Here is a 14,227-nt window from a genome sequence, read left to right on the forward strand (position 1 = left end):
TCACCATCTCTGACTACCAACTTTCATCGTCGCATCCCATAATTGAACACCGCGAGATCGGCCATAACAGGATGGGGAAAACAGAGCATTAGTTTTTAGAGTTACAGAGGGTTCATTGAAAGATCTTTCTCATCGATTGCTCTCATTCTCATGTTTTCTATGTCAATTCAATCACCGTAGCCGCCATCGTCTTGATGCATTGCAGAGAGACCCAAAAAAAAAAAAAACGACATGGAAAAGAAGGGCCTGATCACGAATCCAATAGCTGAGCAAAATAAGACAAGTACTTATCGATGAAGATGGACGGACGAACTCTCAGAGAAAAATGGAAGCTTTTTGGCTGCTGCTGCCCTCAAACGAAGACGAAAAAAGGAAAAAGAAAAGAAAACCGAAAAAAACCGAAAAACCGAACCGAGCCGAACTGAAATTTCGGTTCGGTTCGGGAGAGTTTTCAAACGGTTCGGTTCGGTTTTTTACTGTACCGAACCGTTGACACCCCTACCGCAAATCACGCATGCTTACATAATCTTTCTACCACGTCATCATGCATGTCTATGCCTCGTCACTATTCTTCAAAGGTGATCAGTAGATGCGTCCAAATTCTTACATCGGGATAAAAAGAAAGGTGCATAAAACTTTTTCAGTCGAGCGGAGTTTTGTAGCTAAAGATCATTGCTCGTGGGCCGCGCAACCCAGCAGGGCCATGATCGAGTCTGTTATGCATGCTTATGCCACGTCATCTTGGATGTCTCGCTTTGCCACATCTTCAGGCTTATATTGGCCAGGTTATCAAGAGAAAATATTGGGTACACAAATGTACTAACTCAATAAATTACTCATTCATTTATGGCGGGACACGTGTCTCTCACGAGCCGATCGTCACATCTTTCTCCCTTTGTCTCTCTCCTCTAGCAGACTAGCACCTCCATTTCTCTTATTCTTCTTTGCCATTTTTTAAAACTTTCTTTCCCTTTGGCCTTGGCCCGTATTCAGCCATGGCTGCCATCTAGCCATAGGCCAAGGTTGCCCTCGTCGGCGAGGGATCGACTCTTGCAGCCAGGGCAAGGGTCACTTGCGCTAGATTTGGCAAGGAACCAGCCCTTTATAGATCCAGAAGCTCTGGAGAGGTGATGATTCAGAACGCTGAGGATCTCAAGGATGCAAAGGCTCGGGGTTGCGAGCAATGACAACAGGCACTCACGGGAGCAACGAACGATTTCAATGGTGGAGCCCTTGTGGGGTAGACATAGAGGTCGGGCTCAGATAAGGGAGAGGGTAAGTGAACGACGTTGTCACGCCCCATTCGAGTGAGGGAGAGGGGGGTTATGGAGGAGAAATGTCATCCATGACTTGCAAAAAGCACAAAGAAAGGAATGGGAGAAGAACGAGAGGGTAAGAGGGAGAGAGAAAAGTCTGATGATGAGCCCTTCATGGACACTTATCGCTCAATGGATGTACTTCTAATTTATTGCAACGGCACAACCTATGCCATCAATATTTTCTCCGTTATTAATGCCTGAGTATGCATCATCATATTCTACATAATGTTACACGTCTCCCTGTGCCACACTATCATCCGTGTCACGTCTTTATGCATATGCGCATGTGATCACATTGCGTTGTCATCATGCCTATACAAGCAACGAAGCCACACGTGCTCACATCATCGTTTCACAACGTCACCATCTTATCACCATCGTGTCATCATCTATGCCACATGACCGTATATGTCACACCATCACGTATGCCATGTCATTGTGTTCATGCCATCTCATCATCAACATGCCACATCATCATCCCCATGTCATGTCTGATGTCACTGATGCATGCCGTGTCATCACCATGACATTGTGCACGTTTATTCATATTTCCGGCATATCGTTTTGCAGGTTATTACTTCATTATTATCAGGTCATTACACTTGCTTTCATCCAACCAAGACGTCACCACCACACTAGGTCGTGTAGTCAATCCATAATTTCACCAAGAGTCACCCCTCACTAAGTAAACGATTTTACTTTATTTTGATTAATGTAATCTAACAGCAAAAAGATCATGATAAACAGTAAAGAAGGTCGGTAAGGCAGTTTATCTCATCCGTTCTAAGCTTGTTATATGTGATGTCCATTAAAAATTTCAACCACAGATACTAGTTCTAATGTATGATAGGGAAAAAACAGATGGTGAGAAGTACAATCAATTTTACACAGAAATGGTTTTTGATCATTTATACTATATAATCCTCATTCCACTGTAAATAATAGGCCAGTAAAATACAAACATATAGCTCATCGAAGATCATCACCCTCGGCCAAAACCAATGCTTTATAAAGTGGAGTTTGACTGCATGAGTTAAAAGGGGGAAGAAACTAGTAAACCATCAACTACTTACTGAAAGATTGAGATGCCTCAAGCAACCGACTGTACTGCTCTGTCAAAACTCTCTTCCGCAGCCGATACCCGTTTAACAAGCATATGGTCTGGATGGGAGAGTTTCAACTGGCTGCAGGCAAAGGTAACCCGGTGAAGTAAGTCAAAACACCACAGATTTAGCAGAACAAACACTGAGTTCTGGAATGGACGAATTTAAATCAGTCAACTAATCTAGAATCTTAAAACACAAAAGAGGCAGAACATCTTAAGAAATAAAACATTATTTCTGCTTCATCAGTGAAAGCAATTGGAACAATAAATTCAACTGAAATCCTCAACCAGCTCAATGCAATATCATGCCACATCCATAGAATCTTAAAACACAAAAGAGGCAGAACATCTTAAGAAATAAAACATTATTTCTGCTTCATCAGTGAAAGCAATTGGAACAATAAATTCAACTGAAATCCTCAACCAGCTCAATGCAATATCATGCCACATCCATAGAAATCTAGTGCCCCAAGCAGACTGACGATGTATGATATGGCAGAATTTATGAATGCTTTATGAGCACAACAAAGTTACTGAATGCCAAAACTGGAAGAGTAGCTAATGTGCGCCAACAGCCTCCCCTCAATAACTTGGAAGGAAATAATACAAATGGCAGCCAGTGCCAAGGGTGCGCTTAAATAAGATCTTGCCATCAATTAGTTACTGTTCACCGACAAGGGGTCTTTCACATGACACTTCATCAATCAGTTCCGTGAAATCCATAACTCAAAAATCTATCCAAACATCTTATTTGGTCAACACTATTATTTAATCTGCCATTATGTCCACATAAAAGCCAAAAATGCCACCTGCACTATCAGGGTTTTTCATTTATGGGGCCATATAAAGTATAATAGTTTGACTTAAGACCCTAAATCCTAATATCACTCTTCAATCAAGTATATCCATAACGAAACTACCATATGTGCAGCACCCAGTCCAAGACTCACACACTAAACACTTCCAACAGGATCAGCAAAAGTAACTGATGCTTAAAAATTTTCTGTCAAATGCTGCTCCAGAACCACAGTCGCACAGACTGAAGGTCTTCCCTTTGCCATGCTTTTGACCAATTACATTGTATTAAGAAGAATTAAATGCAATAAATTATCCAATTTTAATTAGTGAAAGATGACAAGGCCTCATCCACTACCAATTCCAGATCCTACAAGCCTGGTCCAGATGAATAAAGAAAAGGAAGACTTGAACTATAGGCGCACACTCATTCAGAAATGAGGCAATTTCTCCAGACCCTCCATTTAAAAAAAAGGTTGAACAGGCAGTCAATCACCCACTTAAACAATGCTTAAATCAAAAGAAGCAGTTTATTAAGCAAGAAGAAAAAAAGAACTCATGCAAAAACATGAAGATGACATAGACAGCTTGTCATCTGCTCTACATTCATTTTGAGGAGCTATTTCCTTTGAGAATCTTTAACTCATTTAACTTCAATTTTGCGAAGTTTAACATTATCTTATAGACAGTCACCTTCTGTCTTTTCGAGGAGCTATTTCCTTTGATAATCTTAAACTCATTAAACTTCAATTTTGTGAAGTTTAACATTATCTTATAGACAGTCACCTTACTGTCTTTCTATAAGTCCAGCAGAAAAGCAGAATACATAAAAGCAAAAATTATATAATTATAACACAGTAAGAGGTTAAGTCAATTTGCTTGGATCTATAGCTAACTTGAGAGTATGATTAGAAAGATGTTAGCTGAGATGGTGTCCTTGCAGGCTTACATAAGCAGATTTACATACACCCCAACAGTGTGGAAAATGAAAATTCTGGATTTGTATCTTAAATTTTTGTTTAAAGAAAAAAACATAACATTACCTGAGATAACGGGAAGCTGGTTTACCAAGGTGAAGACTGCAGACAACCAGATTCGCCAAAGTCTCCGGATCCTTTGCATCCTATGTCACAACAAAATAAACAGTAGATCCTCAGGTAATATTGCCAGAGATAACTTAATAATGCACAACCATGTCCTAAAGTGGAAAGAAGTTTGTTGATGTTTGTTTATTTTGAAGGGCATAGTGTTTCAGGTGCTTCTACTTTCCTCTGAGTGAAAATGGAAGTGCATGGTCTATCAATCTGTGTATAAAGTGTCCAAGTTATGGATTAAAAAGATAAACAAATGTTTTCCATCTACTTCAAAAAATTAACAGTAGATCCTCAGGAGCTATATAACTTGCCTTATTCAAAGCTTCAAGCAACAAGGTTTCAGCTTCATCAAAATTTCCCATGTGCATGCAGCAAACAGCCTTCCCATTCAATATCAATCCTGTCATCTGATACTTCTCAGAGAAATCTTGGAAAATGAGATATGCTTCCTGTATCTTGGCACCACCCTAATTTTGGGGAGAAGTGTCATCACAAACAATTCAAACTTTCCATTAAGCAAAAATGAAAAGCAAAGGCAAAACTAAATACCACAGCCATGTCTAGCCATGCATTTGCAAGTTGAGTTAGTGAGTGATCCTCATCAATCTGTTGCATGATCCTTAGCTGTTTCTCAGCATAATCAGACCTGTACATCTTAAGAAATATTTGGACATTCAACACATGCCTGCAAAAGGACAAGAAGATTATGAGCTCTGAAAATGCAATTCCAGAAAAATATGTTTTAACCTCCAACACTAGTGGCCATGTGAACCAGCTTGCATGAAAAGTTTTGTAAAAGGAATTTGTAGACACACAAAATCTGGAGTGAAGGTTTTGATGTATCTAGATCAACCCATCGATATACTTCTCACAAGCTTAAAGAGAGAAAATATATAGAATATCAGATGCAAAGTTGGCAGCATGATAGCATCAACTAATAAATGCCCTCAATGAATATCAAATCACACTAGAAAACTCAAACAATGTTAAAGAACAAAAAAGAGTCCTTCATTTCAGAATGCCAAAAACACTCAAAATGATGCCAATCGGTTATTAACATGAGCACATAACCTGATTTACTTGCTAACCAGAACATAACATGAGCACATAACCTGAGCTCTCTACCATATGGTTTGAAGGCTCAAAGCCACCTTCTAAGGCATGTACCCTGCCTATCTATATTGATGAGAAGATTCAACAGAAACTCTCATTTTGGGCTTAATTTAATCTAGTGACTTTAGCAGAATCCGTGCATAACAGATCTAAAGACAGATAAAGCAGCAATGAGGCTCAAACTTAAAAGAAGGATTATCAACTTCTCCTTTTTGATGGGAAGAATATGCAGCACAGGACTTCATTAGAGAGAAGTCTCAGAGAAATCAAAGCCTGAAATAATTCAGAAAATCCTAATATGAGAGTGTCCTAGAAAATCCAGACATGTTAACAATGTAGATCAGACAAAGTAGAACAATTGATGTCCATTACACAATGGCATTTTGGACCATGTGCAATGTGTGGAACTTGGGATTAATGAGAGGTCAGATTTTGGTCTAGACTTTAAAAGAAATTTCATTGCATCAGATGCTTCTCCTCAAACTTCAGTGGCAACAGTATATAATTGCCGATTGTTCCTTAAACAGTCTTTTAGTTGCTCAAACTCGTTAGAGATACCATAGCAAAGCCTAATAATGTGTCCAAGTGGAGATCTCTGAATCTAACTACTCTTGTAGAGAGGACAACATATAAGACCAACTAGTAAGCCCCTCACATAATTTTTTACTCCTTTTGACGCATAAATTTCCACACTCAGTGGGAAAAGACTTCATATATTATTGTTGTGAAACGTCAAATAAAGTTCATATGTAGGACCACAAAAATGTTGAACTTCATAAACAGGACTCAATGTGTTCTTCGATATTCCTTTAATAAAATCATGACATCCGTCTAAAGTACCTAATTGCAGACCAAAATGCTAGAACAAGCACGCTGCCCTTATAATTAGCAGTAAACCTACAAATGTTAGGTTCCATGAATAAAGTGCCTCGGTGGAAAAATAGCAACAGATTTAAACAGGTCGATGTAACAACAGCATGACATCTCTACCATTTACTATGTGCAAACCAAAAAAATAACACAATGACCCATACTTTCCCTCCTCTACTCCCTTCCCTCCTACTCCCAATATGAAACCTATAACCTCTCTGTTTACTTGAAGATTGTTTTACCATACGGTTAATTTTGTATCAACTAAACTAAACAAGAAAAATAATTCAAAAGTACAACGTGTGGCTGCTTTTACAATTCAAACACTAAATCTAAGGTGTACACTATTACAAAATGTCATTTCCTCAGAACTGGTATTTCCAAGCAATCAGCAAGTCCATCCAATGAAGTCCATGAAGCATGAGTTTCAGATACATTTTCTGGATAATATACTGGATTGACATATAGCCCCTGCATGAACAGAGCGTTCTTACTAAATAAGGAATCCTTCCAATTCAAAACACAAAACCACTGAGTCTTTCTCTTTACCCTGCTTGAATACCATGGCATGTTTGCATCTGATAAACATTTTTAAGGTCTCTGAGTGAGAATTTAATGTTTTAATACAGTCATACTCACTAGATGTAATGTGGATTGTTAGTTAACGACAGCAACCCTACAACAAATGCAAAATTGTGCCTCTCAACTGACTAGAGGACTTGTATTGCCTTCTCAAGAAAATCGCTACAAACTTGGCAGTCCAATTTATATGAAAGAGAAGACTGGCAGGTCTTAACATTCACAGATGATGGAGCATGTTGAATCACTAAAAAAAAAGGAGTAAACTACTTCATATTTTAAATCCATTTCCTCACAACAATTAGTAGTAACAGAGCATAGTTAACATTACTAAATGTAAGCATCTTGAGAGATAATTAAGTCTTCAGGGTATGATAAAACTTACAAATCCATGGTTCCCCCAGCATTTGTGTGCTTAAGGGCTTCATTATAGTCTTGTTCATGCATGAATATTGTCCCAGCAATCAATCGCAAAATGGGATTGTTTCCAATAGCAGGATCTGCCAACCAATCTTTTAAACTTGAGATCACCGACTCCTGTTCAATTCATGAAGCATCATTCAATGGCCGAATCGGACCTTGATAAATGAAGATCACATGATTCAAAGAAGAACGCAATATTCCGCAAGTTTCCTTCACCCATAAAACTGAAACAAGAAATTGCCACTAGCCTCTGTTTTGGACGCATCAAACCTCTACGAATGTTTAAACAAGTCTGCGGATTCCCATAAACCATGCATGAGTTTCACATAAAAGTCAGATCCCATGGCCGTTTAGGGAAACCAAATCAGATCTCTCACTATCAACATGATTGAATTCGCCCTTCAGCTCATAGCATATCCCAATCCAGCAAAATCCTAGATCTCCCACAGAACCAACGGAAACCGAGGCAGAGAGAATGCACCTTGTTATCAGGAGACGAGAGATAGAGAGCGAGCAACTTCACGGCCTGAAGGGGCGTGGCAGCCGACGCATCGATCTCATTGATCACAAGCTGTTTCGACACCACACAAAACCGCCAAGCAAACGGAACAACATCAAAATCCCCAATCACAGAACAAAACAGAAACAAAATCAAGCGATGTCAAACGAGCGAGAGAGACAGAAGAGGGGGAAGATCATGCCTGGTAGCTGCCGAGGGCGATGTAAGATCGAAAGACGAGGCAGTCCCGCTCGAGGGATTCGTCGGGGGAGAGAGGCGGGAGCGAGTCGCTGCAATTGATCGCGGCCTGGTAGGCTCCCAGGTAGAAGTTGTTCCTCATGTTGAACAGGTGATCCGGGGTCGTCACCGCTACTGCCGACGCCATTTCCCGCAGACTTTCTCTGAGGAGATCGCGATGCAGTCGGATCTGGTGTTGCTGATGCTTCGAGCGCTTCTTGAAGCTCTTGCTCTCGTTAATGGTTTGTTCGTAAATCGCTGTGCGCTCCTCTCTCTCGTCTGTCGCAAGGCCTGGTTTTGTACGATAAAAGGGAAAGGAGGGGAAGATGGGGATATGGATGTGGAAGTTGGGCCTGTGGCCCAGCCCAACTTAGATGGGGAGATCGCGTTACGCACGTTAGGGGTGTAAGTGGTAAGTGGTTCAGTTCAATTTAGCTTTTCTGAAAAACCGAATCAAATCGAAATGGATTCGATTCGGTTTTTCATTTTTATTTTTGTTTTTGTTTTTGTTACATGCACCCATTTCAATAAATAATTTTTAAAATGATATTTTAAATTGTTTTTTTTTTATTTTTATCTTTTATCTTTCTTCTTATTCTTCTTCATTGGCCGATCACCGGATGCCGATTGGCCAAAGGCAAGTTGGAGCCTTGCCAAAGAACTAGTGAGACTTGAGCTCGCTAGATTCCCATGAGGCTGAGTTCATCCACTCGCCCACCTCGCTAAATCTGGCTAAGCTCGAGCTCACTGGCATCGGACGAGATCAACCTCACTTGATTAAGGAGGCGGAGCCTTGCCATAGGCCAGTGAGACTCAACCTTGCCGAAATTTGGCAAGCTTGAACCTTGCTAGCCCATGGCGAGACTCTAGCTCACCCCTGGCCGATCGCCAGCTGTCGACATGGGCGGCGGCGGCCAATGAAGAAGCGAAGAAAGAAAAATATCAAAAAATGATTTTTAAAAGAATAAAAAAAAAAGGAATTTTTTTAAAATTTTATCAATTTACTTTAGTTAACCAAACCAATAAAAACCGAATTAGATAAATCTTTTAGTTTTTAATGAAAATAGAACCGAATGAGAATCGAATCGAAAAGAACAAAACTTTTCGATATGGTTCGATTAATTTTTTGTTCGGTTTTTGACACCTAGTCGCAATTCCCACCGTCATCATGCAAACTATGTGGTTAACCAATGTGGACTTAATTTGGTGCTCTTTTACTATACCCATTAAATGAGTGGATTGGATTGAGTTTGAGTGGATAAAAAATGAGTCCAATCCAAATTGGCTTATTTAACTTATATAAATTCATTTTCATGTAATATAATCTTAGCAACTTATCCTCAACTTGATCTATATGTAATTCGCATCTAACCTAACCTAGGTGAGCCGTATTTTTTTTTTCTTTAGACAATTTCGGCCATATCGGTAAAATAAAGTAGTCCGAGTGGCTTTCTTTTTGGGCTTTAAATTGAGGCTTGAGACGTCTTGGAACTTCAAATGACTTGGGGGTGCGTTTAGTTCAGTTTCCCTAAAAGTTTTTAACCTCCAACACCCCTTAGGTTACATTTGGTCATATAAATTTATAATCAGGATAAAATTGAATGTGATAAGATATGAAATTAAGGAGATTTTACTATATTCTATCCACAATTTGGTAATTACAATAATAAATTTGGATATATTTACATTGTATTATATATATTATTTGGTTTAAACATAAAATCAATATAAATTTATAACAAATTTTACATATAGATATGATAAAAAATCTCTTGTAACTTTATATTTATTTTTATTTTCCTCTCTTTTTTAATTAATTTTTTTATTTCTTTCTTCCCCTTCCACATTCTCTAATAAAATTTTATTAATAGAAAACTATATTGATATACCTAAAATACTAAAATACCTAAAATACATAATAAATATAAATGTATATTATGTATTGAATTTTATATTATAAGATATAATTAAATTGAATATATCAATAAAATAAGTTTAAATTAAAAAATATATATTCTTTGTTATTTTGAATTTCTTATATTAGAATTCAAATATTATATATATTGAAATATAATTTTAAATATGTTAATTTAAGAATTTTTATTTGAGAAAAATATTTCATATTATGGATATTATAAATCTTATCCATATTTATTATCTCTCCCATGAGATGTGAATGGGGATGTGGATGTGGAAGTTGAGCCTGTGGCCTAGCCCAACTTAGATGGGGAGATCATGCGTTACGTATGTGTCATTGGATTCACACCGTCTAAGTAGCACTGACATGCGACACGACACGACACGCCGATACATCATTTCTCAAAAATAGAGAATTTTGATATGTTTGGACGCGTTATATATTAAATGAATATTTTTATTTTTAATTAATTTGCTTCAATTCACAAATAAATAAATAATAAAAAAGAGGTTACAATGAATTTATACTAATAATATTAATAAATCTATTCATAGGAAATTTGAAAGATATATTCATAGTTAATGCATAACCATATTTGGGAATATATTTCTAAATTTCAACAAAAATTATATATGAAACTAATGACTAACAAAATATTTATCATTATTTAACATTCAGTATTTTTATTTTTGGAAACTATTTTTAACCAATTTATTTAATTTTATAACAAAAATAACCTCGCCATTCAAAAATTATTTCTGTCCCTCCTTTTCTTTCCCAAACCCTCATTCCCCAAAAATTATTTCCCTCCCTCTCCCCCACCCCACCTCAAATCCCCCCCTTCAATTTCTTTTCCTCCTTTCTCCCCCAATCACCTCTTGTCATTTCCCCGATTCTTTCTCCCACCCCATGCCACCCCCTGATTTATTTCCCTCATTTGTCCCCCTCATAACCGTAGCCTTGCCATCGGCCCTCCATCGTAGCATCGCAATCGCGACCCTCTCACCTCAGTCTTTGCTCTTCCTCTAGCCCTCCTTGATGCAGGTGCATCCAACGTAGCTCCATCAACCAACTCAGAATCATCGATGCTTATCCAAGCCAATAAAGAAGTTGGGCATTATGTTCTTCAATGGATCATTTTGAATGAATAATGTTAATTACTTATCGGTACTTTGTGGTATATCGATAGGTATCAATGGGAGGCCATTTTAGATGTCTTGTATGACCAATTGATGAAGTTTCAGGAGGATTATTTTATGGTCAAGGGAGGAGCTCGAATTCTAGGAAGGCTAAAGGTTCACGAATGCGGTTCAAGAATATGGAAAGCCAAAGGTTCAATAACACGGAAAGCTAACGGTTCGAGAATGTGGAAGGCCGACGATTAAAGGCATTTAGTTCCCGTATTAATAATGGTTTTTTATTAAGTTCCTAGCTGTTTTTATTTTTATGTAGCTCAAGAGTCGAACGTTTAATTCCTAGGTCATTAAAGTTTGTTTTTAATATTTCCTAAGGCTAAAATCCTCCTATAAGTAGGGGAAACTATCCAATGTAGGGGATATACGAATTTGATGAATGAGAATGATGAGATTTCCTCAACTTGAGTGAACTCCTTTGGAGAGTGGATAACTCCTTTCAGTTTTTCTATCCTTGGAGCGTAAATCACTCCTTGGTGGTGAGCCAAGAAGCCCTTTATCCTTGGCTAGTGGAATCTTTAGGCCTTGGTGGCGAGCTTCTCCTATCCCGAAGTCCTTTATCCTTGGTTGGTGGAAGCTTTAGGCCTTGGTGGTGAACTTCGTAGATCTCGATCCTCATAGTCGGTTGGTGGCGCTGCCTTTATACCTTGGAAGGAGATTGCTTTTATCTTTTCTTATTCCTTTTTGTGTGTTTATCATATACACTACTCCATACACTTAACCACAAAAATCGCCTTATAAAAATTTCCGTTCTTGAATCACTCACCCCATCACGCATCACTCCCTAGCTATCACGGTCTCGCCTTTGCTCCATTGCTCTCATCTCCACCCTCCATTGTCTTCTTCAACGATCCTTTCTCGGACACATGTTTCGGAATGTGTCGAGAAAAATTGACCATGTGTCGGAATATCCAACACATGTTGACCGCATGTCCAAGCGTGTCCAAACGTGTCCAGTCATGTCGGACACATGACACGTGTCGGACACGATATGAAAGCTTCGACAACGTGTCCGTGCTTCATAGCCCACCATCATTGCGCAAACTATGGTTAATCAATGTGGACTTAATTTGGTGCTCTTCTACTATACTTGTTAAATGAGTAGATTGGATTGAGTTTGAGTGGATAAAAAATGAGCCCCATGGGTTAATTTTATTACACCTCTCCCATGGAATAATTTTATCCGGCCTATATATCATTTATATTCGTTTTTATCCTATCTTGAGTAGGTACCAAATGTAGGATATAATAAATTTTAGGGATAAGTGCATTAGAAGTCCTAAAACTTATCATGAAAATGCAATTGAGTCCTAAAACTTTCAAAAAGTGCAATTAAGTTCTAAAACTTGTTACAAAAGTTCAATTAAGTCATAAAACTTTTAAAAGGTTCAATAAAGTCCTAAAACTTGTCTCGAAAGTGCAACCGAATTTTAAAACTTTCGAAAAGTGCAATTAATGGAATGACTTAGATTGAATCACTTTGATAAGTTTTAGGACTTAATTGCACTTTGTGACAAGTTTTAAGATTTAATTGCACTTTTTGAAAATTTTAGGACGTAATTGCATTTTCATGACAAATTTTAGGACTTCCAATACACTTATCCCTAAATTTTATCTTATTTTGAATTTTATCATTACTGTCAAACACAGTCTTGGGGAAATGCCGGGGTGTTTAGCAAGAATTTTCAAGGGGCCTTTAGCCAAATGCTAGTCTTGGAAAAGCTGAAAACCCAATGCTAATGGAGACAGTTTTGGATTTTCAGAATTTGGCTAAATGTTGAAACTAGTATATTTTCCCTAAAACTACCCTCATAAATTCTTTAGTTTTAGGTTTTATCCCTCATTGTTCCAAAACTACCCCCCTTGGCCAAAGTCAACAAAGAGTATGATATTTTTAACTAAAAAGAAAAAGAAAAATTAAACCCAATAGCCTTTTGCAAAAAAAGATTTGCCAAGCACTATTTATGCCAAGGTATCTTTGGAAATAAATTTTTTATTAAACACGATTTGCATTTCCCAAAGCTTTTTAGGCCAAAGGCATTTGTATTTCTCTAAGGCTTATTTTCAAAGTTGAACCAAGCAGTTGTTGGGATCACTTTAGATATAGATCTAGTAATTTTGGACGGGCTTAAAATTGCACAAAGTCATCAGAAAAGTTGCGGATAAGCACCGAAGACCATTTAAGTATTTGGATGCACCCCTTAACTAGAAAGTTGCAAATACCAATGTTGTTTAATTTTCCTTTTTCCCTTTTTTGTTGGAGTATTCAGGAACCACACCAACAACCATTGCCGGCAAAGAATGGCGAGATGAAACGGATATGGAGTTTCAAGCATGGCCTTGAACAGTAGACTTGCAAGTCATCACGAATCCCTTTAAGTGGTCAAAAACTTGTCGTCAAGTCCTGCCTTAAGCCTTGATGCTCAATTATCACGAATCTCTACCTTATGGATCTAATGCCTTGTCAGCTGGTGTGGCAAGTAGTAGCCATCGGCGAATGAAAGCCATTTCTTGACTTAAATTGTAATGCTATGGATCTTCACTATACACATGTTGTTCGCTTTTTCCTAACTTAAATTGTAATGCTCTATGTCTTCACTGCACACATGTTGCCCGCTTAGGAAATCTTGAATCAAATCGTTTGTACTTACTTCAACAAAGGAAGTATGAGCCTCACTATACACATGTTGTCTGCTTTAGACATTAAGTTCTTATGGTTTTGTTTTTCTTAGGGTAGCCCATACTATACAGTTGTCTGCTTTTTCCTGACTTAAATTTTAACGCTCTGGCTTTGGACATTAAGTCCTTACGGTTTTGTTTTTCTTAGGGTAACTCATACTATCCCAAAAAAAACACGTTTATATAGTTAGATGGCCCATTGTCTTATAAGGTAGGCTATAACTCCCCCCTAAGCGATGTGGGATAAGACACTCACCCCCTCCCTGCGTCGGTCCGAGAACCAAGGCGGGATGCACCACCATCCTTCCTTCCCGTGCACCGCCGCCTAGGCCGTCAAGCTCTCGACCTCTTAAGAGCACAATGTCCTCGTTGTGGCCCCATCGACTCTAATACCATTTGTAAT

The 14,227-nt window shown here is 38.2% G+C and overlaps 1 protein-coding gene across 1 annotated transcript; it reads right to left on the reverse strand.

Moving 5' to 3' along the window:
* Nucleotides 1-2,134: 2,134 nt before the first annotated feature.
* On the reverse strand, nucleotides 2,135-8,323 carry LOC104441236 (coatomer subunit epsilon-1). Its single transcript, XM_010054274.3, has 7 exons — nucleotides 8,000-8,323; nucleotides 7,780-7,869; nucleotides 7,261-7,412; nucleotides 4,863-4,998; nucleotides 4,625-4,780; nucleotides 4,263-4,342; nucleotides 2,135-2,503 (listed from the first exon to the last, which is right to left on the reverse strand). The coding sequence occupies exons 1-7, from the start codon at nucleotides 8,180-8,182 to the stop codon at nucleotides 2,410-2,412; spliced, it is 891 nt and encodes a 296-aa protein (XP_010052576.1). The 5' UTR covers nucleotides 8,183-8,323; the 3' UTR covers nucleotides 2,135-2,409.
* Nucleotides 8,324-14,227: the final 5,904 nt, after the last annotated feature.

This window comes from Eucalyptus grandis, chromosome 4, assembly GCF_016545825.1.
Source record: "Eucalyptus grandis isolate ANBG69807.140 chromosome 4, ASM1654582v1, whole genome shotgun sequence".
NCBI classification, from domain to species: domain Eukaryota; kingdom Viridiplantae; phylum Streptophyta; class Magnoliopsida; order Myrtales; family Myrtaceae; genus Eucalyptus; species Eucalyptus grandis.